The sequence below is a fragment of the Anolis sagrei genome, chromosome 4 (genome assembly GCF_037176765.1).
Source record: "Anolis sagrei isolate rAnoSag1 chromosome 4, rAnoSag1.mat, whole genome shotgun sequence".
NCBI lineage: Eukaryota > Metazoa > Chordata > Lepidosauria > Squamata > Dactyloidae > Anolis > Anolis sagrei.
This window is the reverse complement of record NC_090024.1, coordinates 247,227,048-247,246,716: the sequence shown is the minus strand read 5'-3', so window position 1 is coordinate 247,246,716 and position 19,669 is coordinate 247,227,048. Positions and strand designations below refer to the sequence as shown.

General features: G+C 47.7%; 1 protein-coding gene across 1 annotated transcript in view; it reads right to left on the bottom strand.

Annotated features, from left to right (window-relative positions):
* Positions 1 to 19,289, bottom strand: part of LOC132772630 (protein-glutamine gamma-glutamyltransferase 5-like) — a 28,480-nt gene extending 9,191 nt beyond the window's left edge. Inside the window, exons 1-9 of the mRNA XM_067468319.1 lie at positions 19,088 to 19,289; positions 17,317 to 17,496; positions 13,662 to 13,913; positions 13,466 to 13,584; positions 5,342 to 5,470; positions 5,060 to 5,237; positions 2,575 to 2,713; positions 1,046 to 1,149; positions 701 to 940 (exon numbers count right to left, since the gene is read on the bottom strand). Of these exons, the coding sequence (XP_067324420.1) occupies positions 701 to 940; positions 1,046 to 1,149; positions 2,575 to 2,713; positions 5,060 to 5,237; positions 5,342 to 5,470; positions 13,466 to 13,584; positions 13,662 to 13,913; positions 17,317 to 17,496; positions 19,088 to 19,097 (1,351 nt within the window). The 5' untranslated portion in view covers positions 19,098 to 19,289. The remainder of the gene's footprint in view (positions 1 to 700; positions 941 to 1,045; positions 1,150 to 2,574; positions 2,714 to 5,059; positions 5,238 to 5,341; positions 5,471 to 13,465; positions 13,585 to 13,661; positions 13,914 to 17,316; positions 17,497 to 19,087) is intronic.
* Between the last annotated feature and the right edge of the window lie 380 nt (positions 19,290 to 19,669).

The following is a 19,669-nucleotide window of genomic DNA, read 5'->3' as shown; positions in this document are numbered from 1 at the left end:
ACCTGTGGCCGGCATCTTCAGAGGTTGTGAGACAAGTGGAGCGTATATATATATATCTGTGGCTATATATCATGGCTATGCAATGCTATCCGAGCTTGCCAATGGCAACATTCACATTTGCTTCCAACAAATAAGGGTTCTTTCTCCCACCCTGGACATTATTCCACAGGGATATAAACACTCCACTTGCCTCATATCCAACAGAACCTCTGAGGATGCCATCAGCCACAGATGCAGGCAAAACATAATTTAGAACCACGGATTGCACATGCCCAGTGGACATGTCCCAGCAGCATTCTCTCCTGACATTTCACCTGCACCTGTGGCCGGCATCTTCAGAGGTTGTGACACAAGTGGAGCGTCTGTGGGTATATATCATGGCTACGCAATGCTATCCAAGCTCGCCAATGGCAACATTCTCCCTTGCTTCCCACCCTGGGCTCTGCCTAGAACCCTTGTCTGCTTGAAGCCAGGTTGAATGTTGCAGTTGGCAAGCTTGGGTAGCATGGAGGAGCCTTTCCCCACGCGGGACATTCTTCCACGGAGACACTCCACTTGCCGCATTTCCAAGAGACCTCTCAACCAACCTCTGAGGACGCCTGCCACAGAGGCGGGTGAAACGTCAGGAGGGGATGCTGCTGGGGGGCGGGAGGGCGTGCGTGGGCGCGTGGGAGGCGTGGGGGTCCTGCGTGGGGCTGACCTTCCTTGGGCTTGTAGGCGGCGGTGATGTCCTGGTCGGCGTCGGAGCCGAGGGCCTTGGTGCAGATGCGGAGCCCGACGGCGCCGGTGTCCACCTGGATGCGCTCGCGGTGGGCGCCGTGGAGCATCCACACCACGCGGTCCGCGTTGACCATGGAGAAGACGAAGGGCGTGTCGAAGGGCAAGGACAGCTCCCCCTCCCGCACCGCACGCACCGAGGCCGGGCCGCAGCAGAACAGCCCTGCGGGGGGGGGGGGGCAGGGGGAGAAAAGGGGGGGGGTGAGTCCACGCCCACACCCACGAGGGGAGTGGGGAGGGGCCCGGGGCCAAGGGGGGAGGGGCTCACCTTTGCTGCGCTCCTGCGGGGTGGAGTCCACCACCTGCCAGCCCCCGTAGCCCGGAGGGAGGTCCTTCCGCGCCATCCAGCACTCGTTCCACACGTGGAAGTTCCTGAGGAGGAAGGAAAAGGAAGGAAAAGGAAGGAAGGAAGGAAGGAAGGAAGGAAGGAAGGAAGGAAGGAAGGAAAGAGGGGGAAAAGGAGGAAGAGAAAGGGGAGGGGAAAGGAAAGGGGGGAAGGAAGGGAAGAGGAAGGGAATGAAGGAAGGGAATGAAGGAAGGAGGGAAAAGGAAGGAAGCAGGAAAAGAAATGAAGGAAGAAAAGGATGTATGGAAGGAAGGAGAGGACGAAGAAAGGAGGAAAAGGAAAGAAGAAAAGAAGAAAGGAATGAAGAAAGGAAAGAAGAAAGAAAGGGAAGAAAGAAGGATGGAAGGAAGGGGGAAAGGAAGGAAGAAGAGGAAGAAGGAAGGAAGGAGAGAAGAAAAGAGAAGGGAGGAAGGAGGAAGGATGGAAAAGGGAGGAATGAAATAAGGAAGGATGGAAGGAAAAAAGAAAGAAAGAAGCAAAGAAGAAGAAGAGAAGGAAGGATGGAAGGAGGAAAAGGAAGGAAGGAAAGAGAAAGAATTAATGAGAGAATGAAGGAAGAAAGAGAAGGAAAGAGAAGGAATAAGGGAATAAGAGAAGGAATAAGGGAAGGAAAGAGGAAGGAACAAGGAAAAGGAAGGAAGGAAAAGGAAGGAAGGAGAGAAGAAAAGAGAAGGGAGGAAGGAGGAAAGAAAAAGGACGAAGGAGGGAAAAGGGAGGAAGGAACGAAGGGAGGGAGGGAATAAAAGGAAGAGAAGGAAAGAGAGAAGGAAAGAAGGAAGGAAGGAAGGAAGGGGAGAAAGAAGGAAGGGAAGAAGGAAGGAGGGAAGGAAAAAGGAGTGATAGAAGAGGGAGAAAGGAAAGAAGGAAGGAAGGAGGGAAGGAATAAAAGGAAGAGAAGGAAAGAGAGAAGGAAAGAAGGAAGGAAGGAAGGAAGGAAGGAAGGGGAGAAAGAAGGAAGGGAAGAAGGAAGGAGGGAAGGAAAAAGGAGTGATAGAAGAGGGAGAAAGGAAAGAAGGAAGGAAGGAGGGAAGGAATAAAAGGAAGAGAAGGAAAGAGAGAAGGAAGGAATGAGAGAAGGAAGGAAGAGAAGGAATAATGAAAGGAGGAAGGAAAAAAGGAAAAGTAAGGAAGGGTGGAAAAGGAAGGAAAGAAAGAAGGAAGGAGAGAAGAAAAGAAAGAAGCAAAGAAGGAGAGAAGGGGGGAAAGAAGGAAGGAGAGAGAGAGAGAGAAAAGGAAGAAATGAGGGAAGGGAGGAAGAAGGAAGCAAAGAAGGAGGGAAGGGACCCCGTAGCGGCGTTCCACCGCGTTGGGACCGAAGGGAGAGGAGCGGGGTCACCTTTGATGGGGAGGCCCGACCCTGGCGTGGGAAGGGGTGCCCAGAGGCCATCCAGCCCAACCCCCTCCCACCGAGCCCTCCCGACAGATGGCCACCCACCGGCCCGCCCACCCACCAGATGCAGTCGGTGTCTCTGCTCTCCATGAGGCGGCCCTTCTCGTCGTAGCAGACGTCGATGACCAGGTTGCCGTCCTTCTCGTGGCCGGACTCGAAGTTGGTCACCACGCGGGTGGGCACCCCCAGGCAGCGCATCACTACGGAGGAAGAGGAAGAGGAAGAGGAGGAGGAGAAGGGAGCCCTGCTTTTCATGGAGTCCTAGGTTGGAAGGGATCTCCAAAGGCCATCTAGTCCAACCCCCTTTGAAAATGCAGGAAGGCACCCCCGAAGCACCCCCGACAGATGTCCTTCCTCCCCTTCCCGCCCCTCAGGAGGTCAACAGGAATCAGAGACTGAAAGGGACTTCTAAAGGCCATCTAGTCCAACCCTCTTTGAAAATGCAGGAAGGCACCCCCGACAGATGTCCTTCCTCCCCTTCCCGCCCCTCAGGAGGTCAACAGGAATCAGAGACTGAAAGGGACTTCTAAAGGCCATCTAGTCCAACCCTCTTTGAAAATGCAGGAAGGCACCCCCGAAGCACCCCCGACAGATGTCCTTCCTCCCCTTCCCGCCCCTCAGGAGGTCAACAGGAATCAGAGACTGAAAGGGACCTCTAAAGGCCATCTAGTCCAACCCCCTTTGAAAATGCAGGAAGGCACTCCCGAAGCACCCCCCACAGATGTCCTTCTTCCCTCATCCTTCCATCCGCTGCTGTCGGGGGAGGGTCCCAGGGTGTGTGGGTAGTGGGCACCCCTGAGACCACCTAGACATTCCCTCCCCCAGTATAGTCCCTTCCTTTCCCACTTCCTGATTGGAAGAGCTGTTCAGCTTTGAGTCTCCTTCGGGAGAGATAAATAATAATAATAATAATAATAATAATAATAATAATAATAATAATTTTGAGGCTTTCAAGCAGAGGCTGGGTGGCCATCTGTCGGGGTTATTTGACTGTGTATTCCTGCCTGGCAGAATAAAGGGGAAGTGGGCACCCCTGAGGCCATCTATACCAGGCCTGGGCAAACTTTCTAACTTGGGGGCCGCATGCTAGGACGACTCGCTTCCTGGTGATGGAAGGAAAGAAGGAAGGAAAGAGAGAAGGAAGGAAGGGGAAAAGGGGGGGAAGGAGAAGGGGGGGGAGGGAGGAAATAGGAAAAGGCGGAAAAGACAAAAGGGAAGGAGGAAGGGCAAAGGGAGGGAGAGAATGAAGAGAGAAAGAGGGAGGGAGCAAAGAGAGAAGGAAGGAAAGACAAAAGGGAAGGAAGGAAGGAAAAAGGGAGAGAGGGAAGGAATGACGAAAATGTGGAAGGGAAGGAAGGAAGGAGGAAAAAGAGAAGGAAGGAAGGGAGAACGAAAGGGAATGGAGGGAGGGAGAAAGAGGGAGGGAAGGGAAAGAAGAAGGAAAGAGAGGAAGGAAGGAGGAAAGGGTGGAAGGAGAAAGAGGGAGAGAGAAAAGAAATGACAAAAGTGTGGAAGGGAAGGATGGAAGGAAGGAGGAAAGAAAGAGAGAAGGAAGGAAGGACGAAAGGGAGAAAGGGAATGGAGAGGGGAGAAAGAGGGAGGGAAGGGAAGGGGGAAGGAAATAGAGGAAGGAAGGAGGAAATAGTAGAAGGGAAGGAGAAAGAAGGAGGGAAGGAAGGAAGGAAGAAAGAAAGAGAGAAGGAAGGAAGGACGAAAGGGAATGGAGAGAGGGAGAAAGAGGGAGGGAAGGAAGAAGGAAAGAGAGGAAGGAAGGAGGAAAGGGTGGAAGGGAAGGAGAAAGAGGGAGAGAGGAAAGGAATGACCAAACTGTGGAAGGGAAGGAAGGAGAGAAGGAAGGAAGGAAGGACGAAAGGGAGAAAGGGAATGGAGGAGGGAGAAAGAGGGAGGGAAAGACGGGAAGGAGGAAGGAAAGAGAGGAAGGAAGGAGGAAATAGTGGAAGGGAAGGAGAAAAAAGGAGGGAAGAAAGAGAGAAGGAAGGAAGGAAGGAAGGAAGGACGAAAGGGAATGGACAGAGGGAGAAAGAGGGAGGGAAGGAAGATGGAAAAAGTAAGGAAGGAGGAAAGGGTGGAAGGGAAGGAGAAAGAGAGATGGAAGGAAGGGAAGGAAGAAGGTAAGAGAGGAAAGGAATGACGAAAGTGTGGAAGGGAAGGAAGGTAGGAAAGAAGGAGGAAAGAAAGAGAGAAGGAAGGAAGGACGAAAGGGAGAAAGAGGGAGGGAAGGAAGGAAAGGGGGAAGGAAAGAGGAAGGAGGAAAGGGTGGGAGGGAAGGAGAAAGAGGGAGGGAAGGAAGGAAGGAAAGGATTGCGAGAGAGAGAGGAGGGCCTGAGAAAAGACCCCAAAGGGCTGCATCCGACCCCCAAGCCTGGGTTTGCCCCTCCCTGGTCTAGACCCTCCCTCCAATGGGGTCCCTTTCTCTTCGCTATGGCGAAGACCCGGGAGGGGGGGGGTCCCAGGGTGTGTATGTGAAGTGGGTGCCCTTGAGGCCATCTAGACTCTCCCTCCAATGGAGTCCCTTCTCTTCGCACCTGTGCAGAGGACTCCGGCGAAGACCCAGCACTGTCCGTAGCGGACGGGCCTCCCCCCGGCGCGCGCCCACTCGCGGAGGATGGCCACGCTCCCGGTCCAGGCCGAGGGCCGCGTGCCCTGCGTGTAGTCCTCGCTCCAGTTGCCCAGCACCACCCCGCCGTCGTCGTCGCTGTTGATCTGCCAGGAGTGGATAGAGAAAGAGAGAGAGAGAGCATAGGGGCGGGTGGGAGACCCCCCAAACCCCCCATGCCACCCCCCCACCCCAGGGCTGACGGACTGACCATGGCGCTGAGGACGCGGCTGACGTAGACGGCGGAGCGGCGGAAGGCGGCGTCCTCGGCCGGGTCCTTCAAGGAGTTGAGGCTCCGGTCCAACACTTTCAGGCAGATGCCCAGGATGCCCTCCTCGAACTGGGCACCAAGGAAGGAAGGAAGGAGGGAAGGAAGGAAGGAAGGAAGGAAGGAAGGAAGGAAGGAAGATCCCATGAGCCATGGATTGGACTCTCCCAAGGCCACGACCACAAGGTGCATGTGGACAACAAAGGACAAGAAACATAGGTGACCTCCATGCTCAACCATTATTTTCCCAATAGGATAGTCAGTATCCTAGGTTTTTTCGGGCTATATGGCCATGGTCTAGAGGCATTCTCTCCTGACGTTTCGCCTGCATCTATGGCAAGCATCCTCAGAGGTAGTGAGGTCTGTTGGAACTAGGAACATGGGTTTATATATCTGTGGAATAATGACCAGGGTGGGACAAAGAACCCTTGTCTGCTGGAGCTAGGTGGGAATGTTTCAACTGACCACCTTGATTAGCATTTGATGGCCTGGCAGTGCCTGGGGCAATCTTTTCTTGAGAGGTGATAAGATGTGCCTGATGTGCACAACAACAGAGAGGAAACAATCCGGCACATCTAATAACCTCTCAACAAAATATTCCCCCAGGCACTGCCAGGCCATCAAATGAAACATTCACACCTAGCTCCAGCAGACAAGAGTCCTTTCATAGAACCATAGAATCATAGATTTGGAAGAGACCTCCTGGGCCATCATCCAGTCCAACCCCATTCTGCCAAGAAGCAGGAATATTGCATTCAAAGCACCCCTGACAGATGGCCATCCAGCCTCTGTTGAAAAGCTTCCAAAGAAGCTTTGTCCCACCCTGGTCCTTCCACAGATATACAAACCCATTTTCCTACTTCCAACAGACCTCACTACCTCTGAGGATGCTTGCCATAGATGCAGGCGAAATGTCAGGGGAGAATGCCTCTAGACCATGGCCATATAGTTGAAACATTCCCACCTAGCTCCAGCAGACAAGAGTCCTTTGTCCCACCCTGGCCATTCCACAGATATACAAACCCATTTTCCTACTTCCAACAGACCTCACTACCTCTGAGGATGCTTGCCATAGATGCAGGCGAAATGTCAGGGGAGAATGCCTCTAGACCATGGCCATATAGTTGAAACATTCCCACCTAGCTCCAGCAGACAAGAGTCCTTTGTCTCACCCTGGCCATTCCACAGATATATAAACCCCTTTTTCCTACTTCCAACAGACCTCACTACCTCTGAGGATGCTTGCCATAGATGCAGGCGAAATGTCAGGGGAGAATGCCTCTAGACCATGGCCATATAGTTGAAACATTCCCACCTAGCTCCAGCAGACAAGAGTCCTTTGTCCCACCCCGGCCATTCCACAGATATATAAACCCATTGTCCTAATTCCAACAGACCTCACTACCTCTGAGGATGCTTGCCATAGATGCAGGCGAAATGTCAGGGGAGAATGCCTCTAGACCATGGCCATATAGTTGAAACATTCCCACCTAGCTCCAGCAGACAAGAGTCCTTTGTCCCACCCTGGCCATTCCACAGATATATAAACCCATTGTCCTAATTCCAACAGACCTCACTACCTCTGAGGATGCTTGCCATAGATGGAGGCGAAATGTCAGGAGAGAATGCCTCTGGAACATGCCCATATAGCTCGAAAAAACCTACAACAACCCAGTAACACATCCCTGTTTGACACCTGATTCCACCTTCAATGGGTCATTTTGGGAGCCATCTCAGTCAGGAAGTTCTTCCTAATTGTCGGGAAGGGGGCAAAAGGGAAAGCACCCCCTCTTTTGGGGATCCTCCCCCTCCCCCTCGGCCTGCCCCACATCCACTCCTAGGCGCCCCTCCCTTCCCTTCCCTTCCGGCGCTGCCTGCTGGCTTTATGCAAATGCATGCAGATGTATGCAGATGTATGCGTGCTCGCCCTTTCCCGGCGGCTCAGCAGCATAATGTTTTGGGGCGCCTCCCCAAGAACGCCTGCCATTAGGCATGGAGGAATCCGGGCAGAAATGGGCCGGAAAGCCCCGCCCGCCCCACCGCCAGGCTTGCTCTTCTTGACTTCCTTCCTTATTTATTTGGGAGGAGAGACATGGATAGCTGGATTCTAATATTTACATGGTGTAGGCTCTTGTATTGTTAGAACAGAAAAGAAAACTGTCTATTTGGGGGGGGGGGGTTCCCCAATAGACAGTTGTCTTTTCTGCAAGGACACCTGGATGTGTTATCATCCTGTGAGAGGCTTCTCTCATGACCCCGCATGGGAAGCTGGAGCTGACAGACTGGAGCTCAACGCACCCCCCAGATTGGAACCCTGACCTTTCGGTCAGCAGTCCTGCCAGCACAAGGGTTTAACCCATTGCATCACCTGGGATTGGTGGAGGGGGGGGGGGGGGGGCTGGCAGGCTCCTATTGGTCTAGCATCATGGGGTGGGGAGGGGGGAGTGCCTAATTATGATGATCAGAGTGAAGAGAGGGCCAGGAAGGCAGTTCCATCTTGTCTCCTGCACTGTGCATATAATATACAGGGTTAGTCAAAATGAATAGGCCAATTCGGGTACAATTAATATTCTTATTGGCCTATTCATTTTGACTAACCCTGTATAATATAATATAATATAATATAATATAATATAATATAATATAATATAATATAATATAATATAATATAATATAATATAATATAATATAATATAATATAATAATATAATATAATATAATATAATAATATAATATAATATAATATATTATATTATAATATAATATAATATAATATAATATAATACAGGGTTAGTCAAACTGAATAGGCCAATAAGAAAATTAATTGTACCCGAATTGGCCTATTCATTTTGACTGACCCTGTATAATAATATAATATAATAATATAATATAATATAATATAATATAATATAATATAATATAATAATATAACATAATATAATAATAATATAATATATTGTATATCCATATAATATTGATAATCAAGGAATCAAGGAACATGAAAGGCACTGCAAACTACTTCAACCAGAGAAGTCAGCCATAGCAGAGCACCTGAAGTACCAACCTGGACACAGCATATTATTTGAGAATACTGAAATGCTGGACCACTCCAACAACCACCATGTCAGACTACACAGAGAAGTAATTGAAATCCACAAGAAGCATGTGGTCAATGTCAACAGAAAGGAGGAAACCATGAAAATGAACAAAGTCTGGCTACCAGTATTCAAAGACTCCAAAATTACAACAGCAAAACAACAGAGAGGAAACAAACAAGGACATCTAATCACCTCTCAACAAAAGATTCCCCCAGGCACTGTCAGGCCATCAAATGCTAATCAAGTTGGTCAGTTGAAACATTCCCAGCTAGCTCCAGCAGACAAGAGTCCTTTGTCCCACCCTGGTCATTATTCCACAGATATTATTCCACCCATTTTCCTACTTCCAACAGACCTCACAATCTCTGAGGATGCTTGCCATAGATGCAGGAGAAACGTCAGGAAAAAATGCCTCTAGAACATGGCCATATAGCCCGGAAAAACCCCCACAAGAACCTAGTGATTCCAGCCATGAAAGCCTTTGACAATATTGATAATGTTATAATGTAATACAATATACTACTACTACTAATAAAATTATTTCATAATTGTATATATTTTATATTAAATGTAATAGTACTAATAATATTACAGAATAATGTTATAGTACGATGCCTATAATAAATTATAATATGTTGTATATCCATATAATATTGATAATGTTATAATGTAATACAATATACTACTACTAATAATGAAATGATATTATAATTATATATACATATATATTATATTAAATGTAATATTACTAATAATATTACAGTATAATGTTATAGTACAATGCATATAATATAATATATTGTATATACATATAATATTGATAATGTTATAATGTAATACAATATACTACTAATAATAATGAAATGATATTATAATTATATATACATATATATTATATTAAATGTAATATTACTAATAATATTACGGTATAATGTTATAGTACAATGCATATAATATAATATATTGTATATACATATAATATTGATAATATTATAATTTAATACAATCTACTGCTACTACTACTAATAAAATGATATTATAAGTATATATATTTTATATTAAATGTAATATTACTAATAATATTACAGTATAATGTTATAGCACAATGTAATATATAATATTAATATTGTGCTATGATAATATTATATATATATAATATTTATATATTTATAAATATATCATATATATATAATATAATATAAAAATATATCTGAGTCTCGATAGTAATATCATGTCATATAAATATTATATATATATATATATATATATATATATATATATATAAAATATTTATATATTAATAAATATATAATATAATATAATATAATATAATATAAATATATCCGAGTGCCCTTCGAGTTAGAAGGGCAGCATATAAATGTCATAAATAAATACATTAAAAATACATAAATATATCTTAATATTTACATGCTGTAGTATGAAATGCAAAATTGTATTGTATTTTGTGTCAGGAGTGACTTGAGAAACTTCAAGTCGCCTCTGGTGTGAGAAGAAGCGAAGAAGAAAGTGAAATAATAATGATGATAATTATTATTATGGTAATAATCATAATAACACAGCATTGTATTATTATTATTATATTATCACCACCACCACCATCATTATCATTATAATGATTTGAAATACATTATGTTCCTGATTTGAAAGTGTTATTTCCTGTTTAATTGTGAGGTCATTACTTGGAAAGTAGTAGTTCGACTCCTGCCACAAAAGTAGGTTGGATGGGTTGAGACTCCAGAATGAGATCAATATTCATTGAAAATTATTGCAAAATGTGCTGCTGCTGCAGGATGTCCCTCCCTCCCACAGAGACAAAGTTTGGGCATGTTCCAGAAGCATTCTCTCCTGACCTTTCGCCCACATCTATGGCAAGCATCCTCAAAGGTTGAGGGGTCTGCTGGCAACCAGGAAAGTGGGATTTATATATCTTTGGAATGATGTCCAGAATGGGAGAAAGAACTTGTGTTTTGAGGCAAGTGTGAATGCTGCCATTGGACACCTTGATTACCATTGTATAGCCTTGCAGCTTCAAAGCCTGGCTGCCTCCTGCCTGCAAATCAAGGCGGCTAATGGCAACATTTACAATTGCCTCCAACAGACTAGAGTTTCACCCTGGACATCATTCCACAGACAAATAAGCCTCGTTTCCAACAGACCTCACAACCTCTGAGTTGCTGTGAGTTTTCTGGGCTGTAAGGCCTTGTTCCAGCAGCATTCTCTCCTGATGTTTTGCCCACATCCATGGCAGGCACCCTCAGTGGGTGAAACATCAGAATGCTGCTGGAACATGGCCATACAGCCCAGAAAACGCACAGCAACCCAATGATTTCGGCCATGAAAGCCTTCAACAACACAAAGTTTGGGCAATTTAATAGAATCATAGTATCATAGAATCACTGAGTTGGAAGAGACCTCCTGGGCCATCCAGTCCAACCCCATTCTGCCAAGAAGCAGGAATATTGCATTCAAAGCACCCCCAACAGATGGCCATCCAGCCTCTGCTTAAAAGCTTCCAAGGAAGTAGCCTCCACCACATTCTGTGGCAGAGAGTTCCACTGCTGAACGGCTCTCACAGTCAGGAAGTTCTTTCTCATGTTCAGACGGAATCTCCTTTCTTGTAGTCTGAAGCCATTATTCCGTCCTAGTCTCCAGGGAAGCAGAAAACAAGCTTGCTCCCTCCTCCTCCCTGTGGCTTCCTCTCACATATTTATACATGGCCCTCATCATATCTCCTCTCAGCCTTCTCTTCTTCAGGCTAAACATGCCCAGCTCCTTAAGCCGCTCCTCATAGGGCTTGTTCTCCAGACCCTTGATCATTTTAGTCACCCTCTTCCTTTGGACACATTACAGCTTCTCAATATCTCCCTTGAATTGTGGTTCCCAGAAAGGAGATTCCATCTGAACATGAGAAACTTCCTGACTGTGAGAGCTGTTCAGCAGTGGAACTCTCCGTCCTGGAGTGTGATCGATGCTCCTTCTTTGGGGGCTTTGAAGCAGAGGCTGGATGGCCAACTGTCGGGGGTTCTTTGAATGCAATTTTCCTGCTTCTTGGCAGAATGGGGTTGGACTGGATGATGGCCCAGTAGGTCTCTTCCAACTCTATGATTCTATGATTCTTCCAACTCTTCTATGAGTCTATCCTTTTTACCTTCCTTAGAAGAGAGCTTAGTAAACTAATGAGCTCCAAGAAGATCTAGCAATGGACTTTCTGTAAAGGTATGAGGTAATTTCCTCTTTAAAAGTATTTTTAGTGCCCTGGCTTGTTGGCCTTGTGGTCGTTCTCCATTGTTGCTCTCTCTCTCTCTCTCTTTGCCTTTGTCTTCCTTACAGTGAGGATGCATTTTGCCTTTTTCCAGGCAAAATGTAGCTGCATGTATACTTTTGCGTAACTTCCTCTTTAAAGGTATCTTAGTGTCCTGTTGGGCATGTGGTCATTCTCCATTGTTGCTCTCTCTCTCTCTCTTTGCCTTTGTCTTCCTTACAGTGAGGACGCATTTTGCCTTTTTCCAGGCAAAATATAGCTGCATGTATACTTTTGCGTAACTTCCTCTTTAAAGGTATCTTAGTGCCCTGACTTGTTGGCCATGTGGTCATTCTCCATTGTTGCTCTCTCTCTCTCTCTCTCTCTCTCTCTCTCTCTCTCTCTCTGCCTTTGTCTTCCTTACAGTGAGGACGCATTTTGCCTTTTTCCAGACAAAATGTAGCTGCATGGATACTTTTGCGTAACTTCCTCTTTAAAGGTATCTTAGTGCCCTGGCTTGTTGGCCATGTGGTCATTCTCCATTGTTGCTCTCTCTCTCTTTGCCTTTGTCTTCCTTACAGTGAGGATGCATTTTGCCTTTCTCCAGGCAAAATGTAGCTGCATGGATACTTGCAGCTAGATTTTTGTCCCCTGACATTAAGTCCAGTCGTGTCTGACTCTGGTGAGTGGTGCTCATCTCCATTTCTAAGCCAAAGAGCCTCCAAGGTCATGTGGCCGGCATGACTACATGGAGCACCATTGCTATTGTTAGCTGAGAGGAGACATGATGAGGGTCATGTATAAATATGTGAGAGGAAGTCCTAGGGAGGAGGGAGCAGGTTTGTTTTCTGCTGCCCTGGAGACTAGGATGCGAGGGAGGAATGGCTTCAAACTACAGGAAAGGAGATTCCACCTGAACATGAGGAAGAACTTCCTGACTGTGAGAGAGAGCTGTTCAGCAGTGGAACTCTCTGCCCCGGAGTGTGGTGGAAGCTCCTTCTTTGGAGGCTTTGAAACAGAGGCTGGATGACCATCTATCAGGGGTGATTTGAATGCAATATTCCTGCTTCTTGCCAGAATGGGGTTGGACTGGATGTCCTACAGGTCTCTTCCAACTCTAGGATTCTATGATTCTATCCTTTTCACCTTCCTTAGAAGAGAGCTTAGTAAACTAGTGAGCTCCAAGAAGATTTAGCAATTGAATCTCTTTAAAAGTATTTTTAGTGCCCTGGCTTGTTGGCCATGTGGTCATTCTCCATTGTTGCCCTCTCTCTCTCTTTGCCTTTGTCTTCCTTCCAGTGAGGATGCATTTCGCCTTTCTCCAGGCAAAATGTAGCTGCATGGATACTTTTGCTATTGACAGTCATGTATAAATATGTGAGAGGAAGTCCTAGGGAGGAGGGAGCAGGTTTGTTTTCTGCTGCCCTTCAAACTACAGGAAAGGAGATTCCACCTGAATATGAGGAAGAACTTCCTGACTGTGAGAGAGAGCTGTTCAGCAGTGGAACTCTCTGCCCCGGAAGGAGTGTGCTGGAGGTTCCTTCTATGGAGGCTTTGAAACAGAGGCTGGATGGCCATCTGTCAGGGGTGCTTTGAATGTGATTTTCCTACTTCTTGGCAGAATGGGGTTGGACTGGATGTCCCACAAAGTCTGTTCCAACTCTAGGATTCTATGATTCTATGAATTCGTGATGCTGGGTGACTCACCTGTCCAAAGTGCCAAGGTGTAGGGTCGAGCCAGTTCTTGTTTCCTTGGAAGATGATGCCCTCCTCCTCCAGGACGAACTCCCTCCGCTGCTCCTCATTGCCCAGGTAGACCTCATCCTCTAAGTAACAGGGAAGTATAGAGGGTCACTCACTGAGTGACCCATTTGCCCCCCTGCCCAGCCTTTCTTCCACTCACCTGGGCACCAGGCGTTGAAGAGGAGGACGAACTCGCCCAGCCTATAAGAAGAGGAGCCTCCCTCGGCGTCGAGGCGGATCTTGAGTGTGTAGCGCCCCACAGGGGCTTCCGCGGGGGCCGAGACAGACACCTCTGTGGAGTGGGGGCCCACACTGCGCAGGAAGGCCCCACGCCACACGCAGCGGGGGTCTCGCTGGCCCAGGCCCACCAGGAAGACGGCCCGTGTGCCACTCTCGGGGTCCGGTGAGGGGCCTGGCAAAAGAAAATCAGGAGCTAGAACTGACCTGGGTGAACTTGGGCCTTCTCTCCAGGTGTTTTGGACTTCAACTCCCACCATTCCTCACAGCCTCAGGCCCTTTCCTTTTCCCCCTCAGCCGCTTAAGCGGCTGAGGGGGAAAAGGAAGGGGCCTGAGGCTGTGAGGAATGGTGGGAGTTGAAGTCCAAAACACCTGGAGAGAAGGTCCAAGTTGGCCCATTCCTGTTCTCATCCCAGCAGTAAAGTGAATGAGCTTCAGCCATGACAATTGCTGCTGGCTAAAGTACCTAGCCTAGCCTTCAAAACAAACACTCACATAGGGGGAAAGGAAAGGGCTTGAGGCTGTTAGGAATGGTGGGAACTGGAGTCCAAAACACCTGGAAAGAGGGCCCAAGTTTGCTCATACCTGTTCTAGTGTTAGCAGTAGGGTGAATGAGTTTCAGCAATTACAGTTGCCATTGGCTAGCCTAGCCTTCAAAACCTAGCCTAGCCTTCAAAACCTAGCCTAACCTTCAAAAGTACCTAGCCTAGCCTTCAAAACAAACCCCCAAGGGAAAGGAGAGGGCTTGAAGCTGTTGGGAATGGTGGGAGTTGGAGTCCAAAACACCTGGAAGGAGGACTCAAGTTGGCCCATGCCTGTTCTCATGCCAGCAGTAGAGTGAATGAGTTTCAGCAATTACAGTTGCTGCTGGCTGAAGTACCTAGCCTAGCCTTCAAAACAAACACATAGGGGGAGAAAGGAAAGGGCTTGAGGCTGTGAGGAATGGTGGGAGTTGGAGTCCAAAACACCTGGAGGGAGGGCCAAAGTTGGCCCAGGCCTGGGATAGATCAGAGCGGAAATGGGAGCGGCATCTGGACCTCCCTGGTCAATCACAGGGAAAAGCTGCTAAGACACAAGATGCCCCTAGAATCAAAGAGTTGGAAGAGACCTCATGGGCCATCATTCAGTCCAACTCCATTCTGCCAAGAAGCAGGAATATTGCATTCCAATCACTCCTTCAGAACCAGCCACAGATGCAGGCGAAATGTTAGGAGAGAATGCTACTAGAACACAATGGCCATAGGTAGGTAAAGGTTGTCCCCTGACATTAAGACCAGTCGTGTCTGACTCTGGGGTGTGGTGCTCATCTCCATTTCTAAGCCAAAGAGCCAGCGTTGCCCATAGACACCTCCAAGGTCATGTGGCCAGCATGACCGCATGGAGCGCCATTACCTTCCAACCCCAAAAACTCACAGCAACCCAGTTGTTAGACTATTGTTTCCTCCACATAGTTAAAATACACAGACCATTGAAACTCAGAGGTGAAACACAGACGTGAAGTTAAACCAGTGGTCCTCAACCTGTGGGTCCCCAGGTGTATTGGCCTACAACTCCCAGAGATCCCAGCTGTTGAAGGCCAAAACATCTGGGAAGTCACAAAGTTTGAGAACCACTGGATTGAATAGAGCCCTTGTTTGGAGGCTCCCATAGCCTTGGTGGCCTTGATGTAGTCCAGTGGTTCCTAACCTGTGGGTCGCGGACCACCAGTGGGCCGCAAGGACGAAAATATGGTCTGTGAGCCTCCTTCCTATTTTATTTTATTTTATTTTATTTTATTTTATTTTATTTTATTTTATTTTATTTTATTTTATTTTATTTTATTTTATTTTATTTTATTTTATTTTATTTTATATTTTATTTTATTTTATTTTATTATTATTTTATTTTATTTTATTATTTTATTTTATTTTACTTTATTTTACTTTATTTTACTTTATTTTACTTTATTTTATTTTATTTTATTTTATTTATTATTTTATTTTATTTTATTTTATTTTATTTTATTTTATTTTATTTTATTTTATTTTATTTTATTTTATTTATTTTATTTTATTTATTTTATTTTATTTTATTTATTTTATTTTATTTTTCATGGGGTTTCTTCCAACTCTAGCATTCTATGAAATATGATTTTCTGTGGGCGAGCAGATGGCGACTACTGGATGGCATATGTTCTGTATCAGAAACTAGAGCTGATGTGGTCTATCAAATGCAATTTTCGGGATCGGCACCCCAAATAACTAAACCGAATCTAAAGTTGACCAAAAACTGATTGGTAACCCTTTTGGTACTCATGCTGGAGAGTGGCCATAGTCAAAGTGTGCAAAGTATGTCTCTGGTCAAAGTGGTCTCTGGTCAAAGTGGTCTCTGGTCAAAGTGGTCCCTGGTCAAAGTATGCCCTGGTCAAAGTGGTCTCTGCTCACAGTATGCCCTGGTCAAAGTGGTCTCTGGCCAAAGTGGTCTCTGGTCAAAGTGTGCCCTGGTCAAAGTGGTCTCTGGTCAAAGTGGTCTCTGGTCAAAGTGCGCCCTGGTCAAAGTGGTCTCTGGTCAAAGTGCACCCTGGTCAAAGTGTGCCCTGGTCAAAGTGGTTTCTGGTCAAAGTGGTCTGGTCAAAGTGGTCTCTGGTCAAAGTGCACCCTGGTCAAAGTGTGCCCTGGTCAAAGTGGTTTCTGGTCAAAGTGGTCTGGTCAAAGTGGTCTCTGGTCAAAGTGGGCCCTGGTCAAAGTATGCCCTGGTCAAAATGGTCTCTGGTCAAAGTGATCTCTGGTCAAAGTGCACCCTGGTCAAAGTGGTCTCTGGTCAAAGTGTGCCCTGGTCAAAGTGGTCTCTTGTCAAAGTGCGCCTTGGTCAAAGTGGTCTCTGGTCAAAGTGGTCTCTGGTCAAAGTGGTCTCTGGTCAAAGTGCGCCTTGGTCAAAGTGGTCTCTGGTCAAAGTGCACCCTGGTCAAAGTGGTCTCTGGTCAAAGTGCGCCTTGGTCAAAGTGGTCTCTGGTCAAAGTGGTCTCTTGTCAAAGTGGTCTCTGATCAAAGTGTGCCCTGGTTAAAATAGTCTCTTTTCAAAGTGGTCTCTGGTCAAAGTGCACCCTGGTCAAAGTGGTCTCTGGTCAAAGTGGTCTCTGATCAAAGTGTGCCCTGGTCAAAGTGGTCTCTGGTCAAAGTGTGCCCTGGTCAAAGTGGTCTCTGATCAAAGTGCACCCTGGTCAAAGTGGTCTCTGGTCAAAAAAAGGTTGGGAACCACTGATCTAGCACCAAGGGGGTCACAGTGCTGGGGAAGCCCCCCTCCTCAATAAGCCTCAGGAGACGGCCTGATGGGGTCTCCCCCTGGGAGGGGAGCGTGGGGTCCAATAAGGTCAGGGTCCCCCTCCCCAACCTGCTTCGGGCCCTTCTTGGCTTGCGAGTCACCTGCCGGCCCCTCCCTCTTGAGGATTGCAGCCCAAGCCAGGAGCGCCCGGTGTCATGCTTGTCAATACTTCCGCCTGCAAGGGAGGAAAGGAGGGAGGGGCCCCGGTCGTGCAGCCACACCTGTCACTCCAATCCCCCCCCCCCATCTCAATTCTAGGAAGCGGTCCTGGGTCTCACCTGTCTCGGCCACCAGGTACATGGCGTCCCTGCCGGGCAGGTAGGCCCTGGAGCGGAAGTGGAGGGTGAGGGCGAAGGGCTGTCCGCGCCGGACCACCAGCAGCGCGCCCCCCGCCTCCCCCGTGCGGTGCTCCGCGTGGTTGCGAGCCCCCTCCCAGTCCACGAAGGACAGCTGCAGCCCTGCAAAAGGAAAAGAGTTACAAGGGAGGAAGGCAGGGAGGGAGAGAGGGGGGAAATATGGGAAGAAGGAAGGGGAAAAGGAGGGAGGGAAGGAAGGAAGGAAAGAAGGATGGAAAGAAGGGGAGAAAGATGGGAAAAGAGTTACAAGGGAGGAAGGCAGGCAGGGAGGAAGAGAGGGGAGAAAGATGGGAAGAAGGAAGGAAGGAAAGAAGAGGAAAAGGAGGGAGGGAAGGAAAGAAGGATGGAAAGAAGGAATGTGTCCAGAGGAGGGCGACTCAAATGATCAAGGGTCTGGAGAACAAGCCCTATGAGGAGCGGCTTAGGGAACTGGGCATGTTTAGCCTGAAGAAGAGAAGGCTGAGAGGAGATATGATAGCCATGTATAAATATGTGAGAGGAAGCCACAGGGAGGAGGAGGGAGCAAGCTTCCTTTCTGCTTCCTTGGAGACTAGGACGCAATGGAGCCATGACTTCAAACTACAAGAGAGGAGATTCCATCTGAACATGAGGAAGAACTTCCTGACTGTGAGAGCCGTTCAGCAGTGGAACTCTCTGCCCCGGAGTGTGGTGGAGGCTCCTTCTTTGGAAGCTTTTAAAGAGAGGCTGGATGGCCATCTGTCAGGGGTGATTTGAATGCAATATTCCTGCTTCTTGGCAGAAGGGGGTTGGACTGGATGGCCCATGAGGTCTCTTCCAACTCTTTGATTCTATGAAGGGGAGAAAGATGGGAAGAAGGAAGGAAAGAAGGAAGGAACGAGGGAGGGAGGGAAGGAAGCAGAAAAGGAGGGAGGGAAAGATAGAAGGAAGGAAGGATGGAGGGAGCGAAAGGAAGGAGGGAGGGGAAAATGGGAAGAAGGTAGGAAGGAGGGAAGAAAAGAAGAAAAGAAAGAAGGAATGAAATAAGGAAAGAAGAGAGAGAGCAAGCAAGGAAGGAGAGAAAGTAGGAAGGAGAGAAAGATGGGCAGAAGGAAGGAAGAAACGAAGGAAGGAAAGAAAGAAGGGAGAGAGCAAGGAAGGAAGGTATGAGTTAGGGTAGGCAGAAGGGAAGGATGGAAGAAACGAAAGAATGAAGAAAGAAGGAAAGGGGAGGGAGGGAAAGATGGAAGGAAGGAGATAACAATGGGAAAAAGAAAGGAAGAATGGAAGAAAAGAAAGAAGGGTGATAGCACGCAAGGGAGGAAGGAAAGAAGGAACGAGGGATGGAAGGAAGGAAGGAGGGAAGGATGAAAGAAATGAAAGAAAGAAGAAAAGGAAAAAGGGAGGGAGGGAGGGATGGGAGGAAGGAGGGAACGATGGGAAGAACGAAGAAAGGAAAGAAAAAAAGAAGGGAAATAGCAAGCAAGGAAGGAACGAGGGGGAGAAGGAAGGAGGGAAGGATGGAAGAAAGGAAAGAAAGAAGGGGGGACAAGGAAGGAGAGAACGATGGGAAGAAGGAAGGAAGGAAGGAAAGAAGGGAGAGAGCAAGCAAGGAAGGAAAGAAGGAACGAGGGAGGAAGCGAAGGAGATGGAGAGAAAGAAGGGTCGGTGTCCCCCAGGATGTCCCACGTGCTGCCTCCCTCCGTCCTCCACCTGCCTTCATCCCAGGACTCACCTCCAACCATCCTCCTGTTTCTCCTTCTTCTCCTCTCTCTCTTTTTTCTCTTTCTTCTCCTTCTCCCTCCTTTCCTTTCTCCTTCTCTTCTTTTCCTTCTCTCCCACCTCTTCTGCTTCTTCCCCTTCTCCTCTCTCTCTTTTCTCTTCTTCTTCTATGTCTTCTTTCTCCTTCTCTCCTCCTGGGCGGCTTTTTCCTTCCCTTCTTCCTTCACCTCCTCCTCCTCCTCCTCCTCCTCCTCCGCCGCCTCTTCTTCTCTTCCTCGGCCGTGTGAAGGGCGCCTGAGGGCGGATCCGGCCCTTTTCTTGCCTGGCGGGGCCCCGGAAAGAGGGAGGGAGAGAAGGAGGGAAGGAAAAAGGGAGGGAGGGAGGCGTCGCCGGGCAACCCTGGCCTGACCTCTCCTGCCAGGTGTGCGCACCTTTCCACCTCAGCCTCTGGGGGGGGCATTCGCCTTAATTCCCCCCCCCCCCACAAAGAAGGGGACATCCCCAGGAACCCCCCCCCCCTCAAAAGAAAGGGAGATTGACCTCAAAGTGGAGGGGGGAGACCAAGGCCGAGGGGTTCAAAGCGAGGACCTGGGGC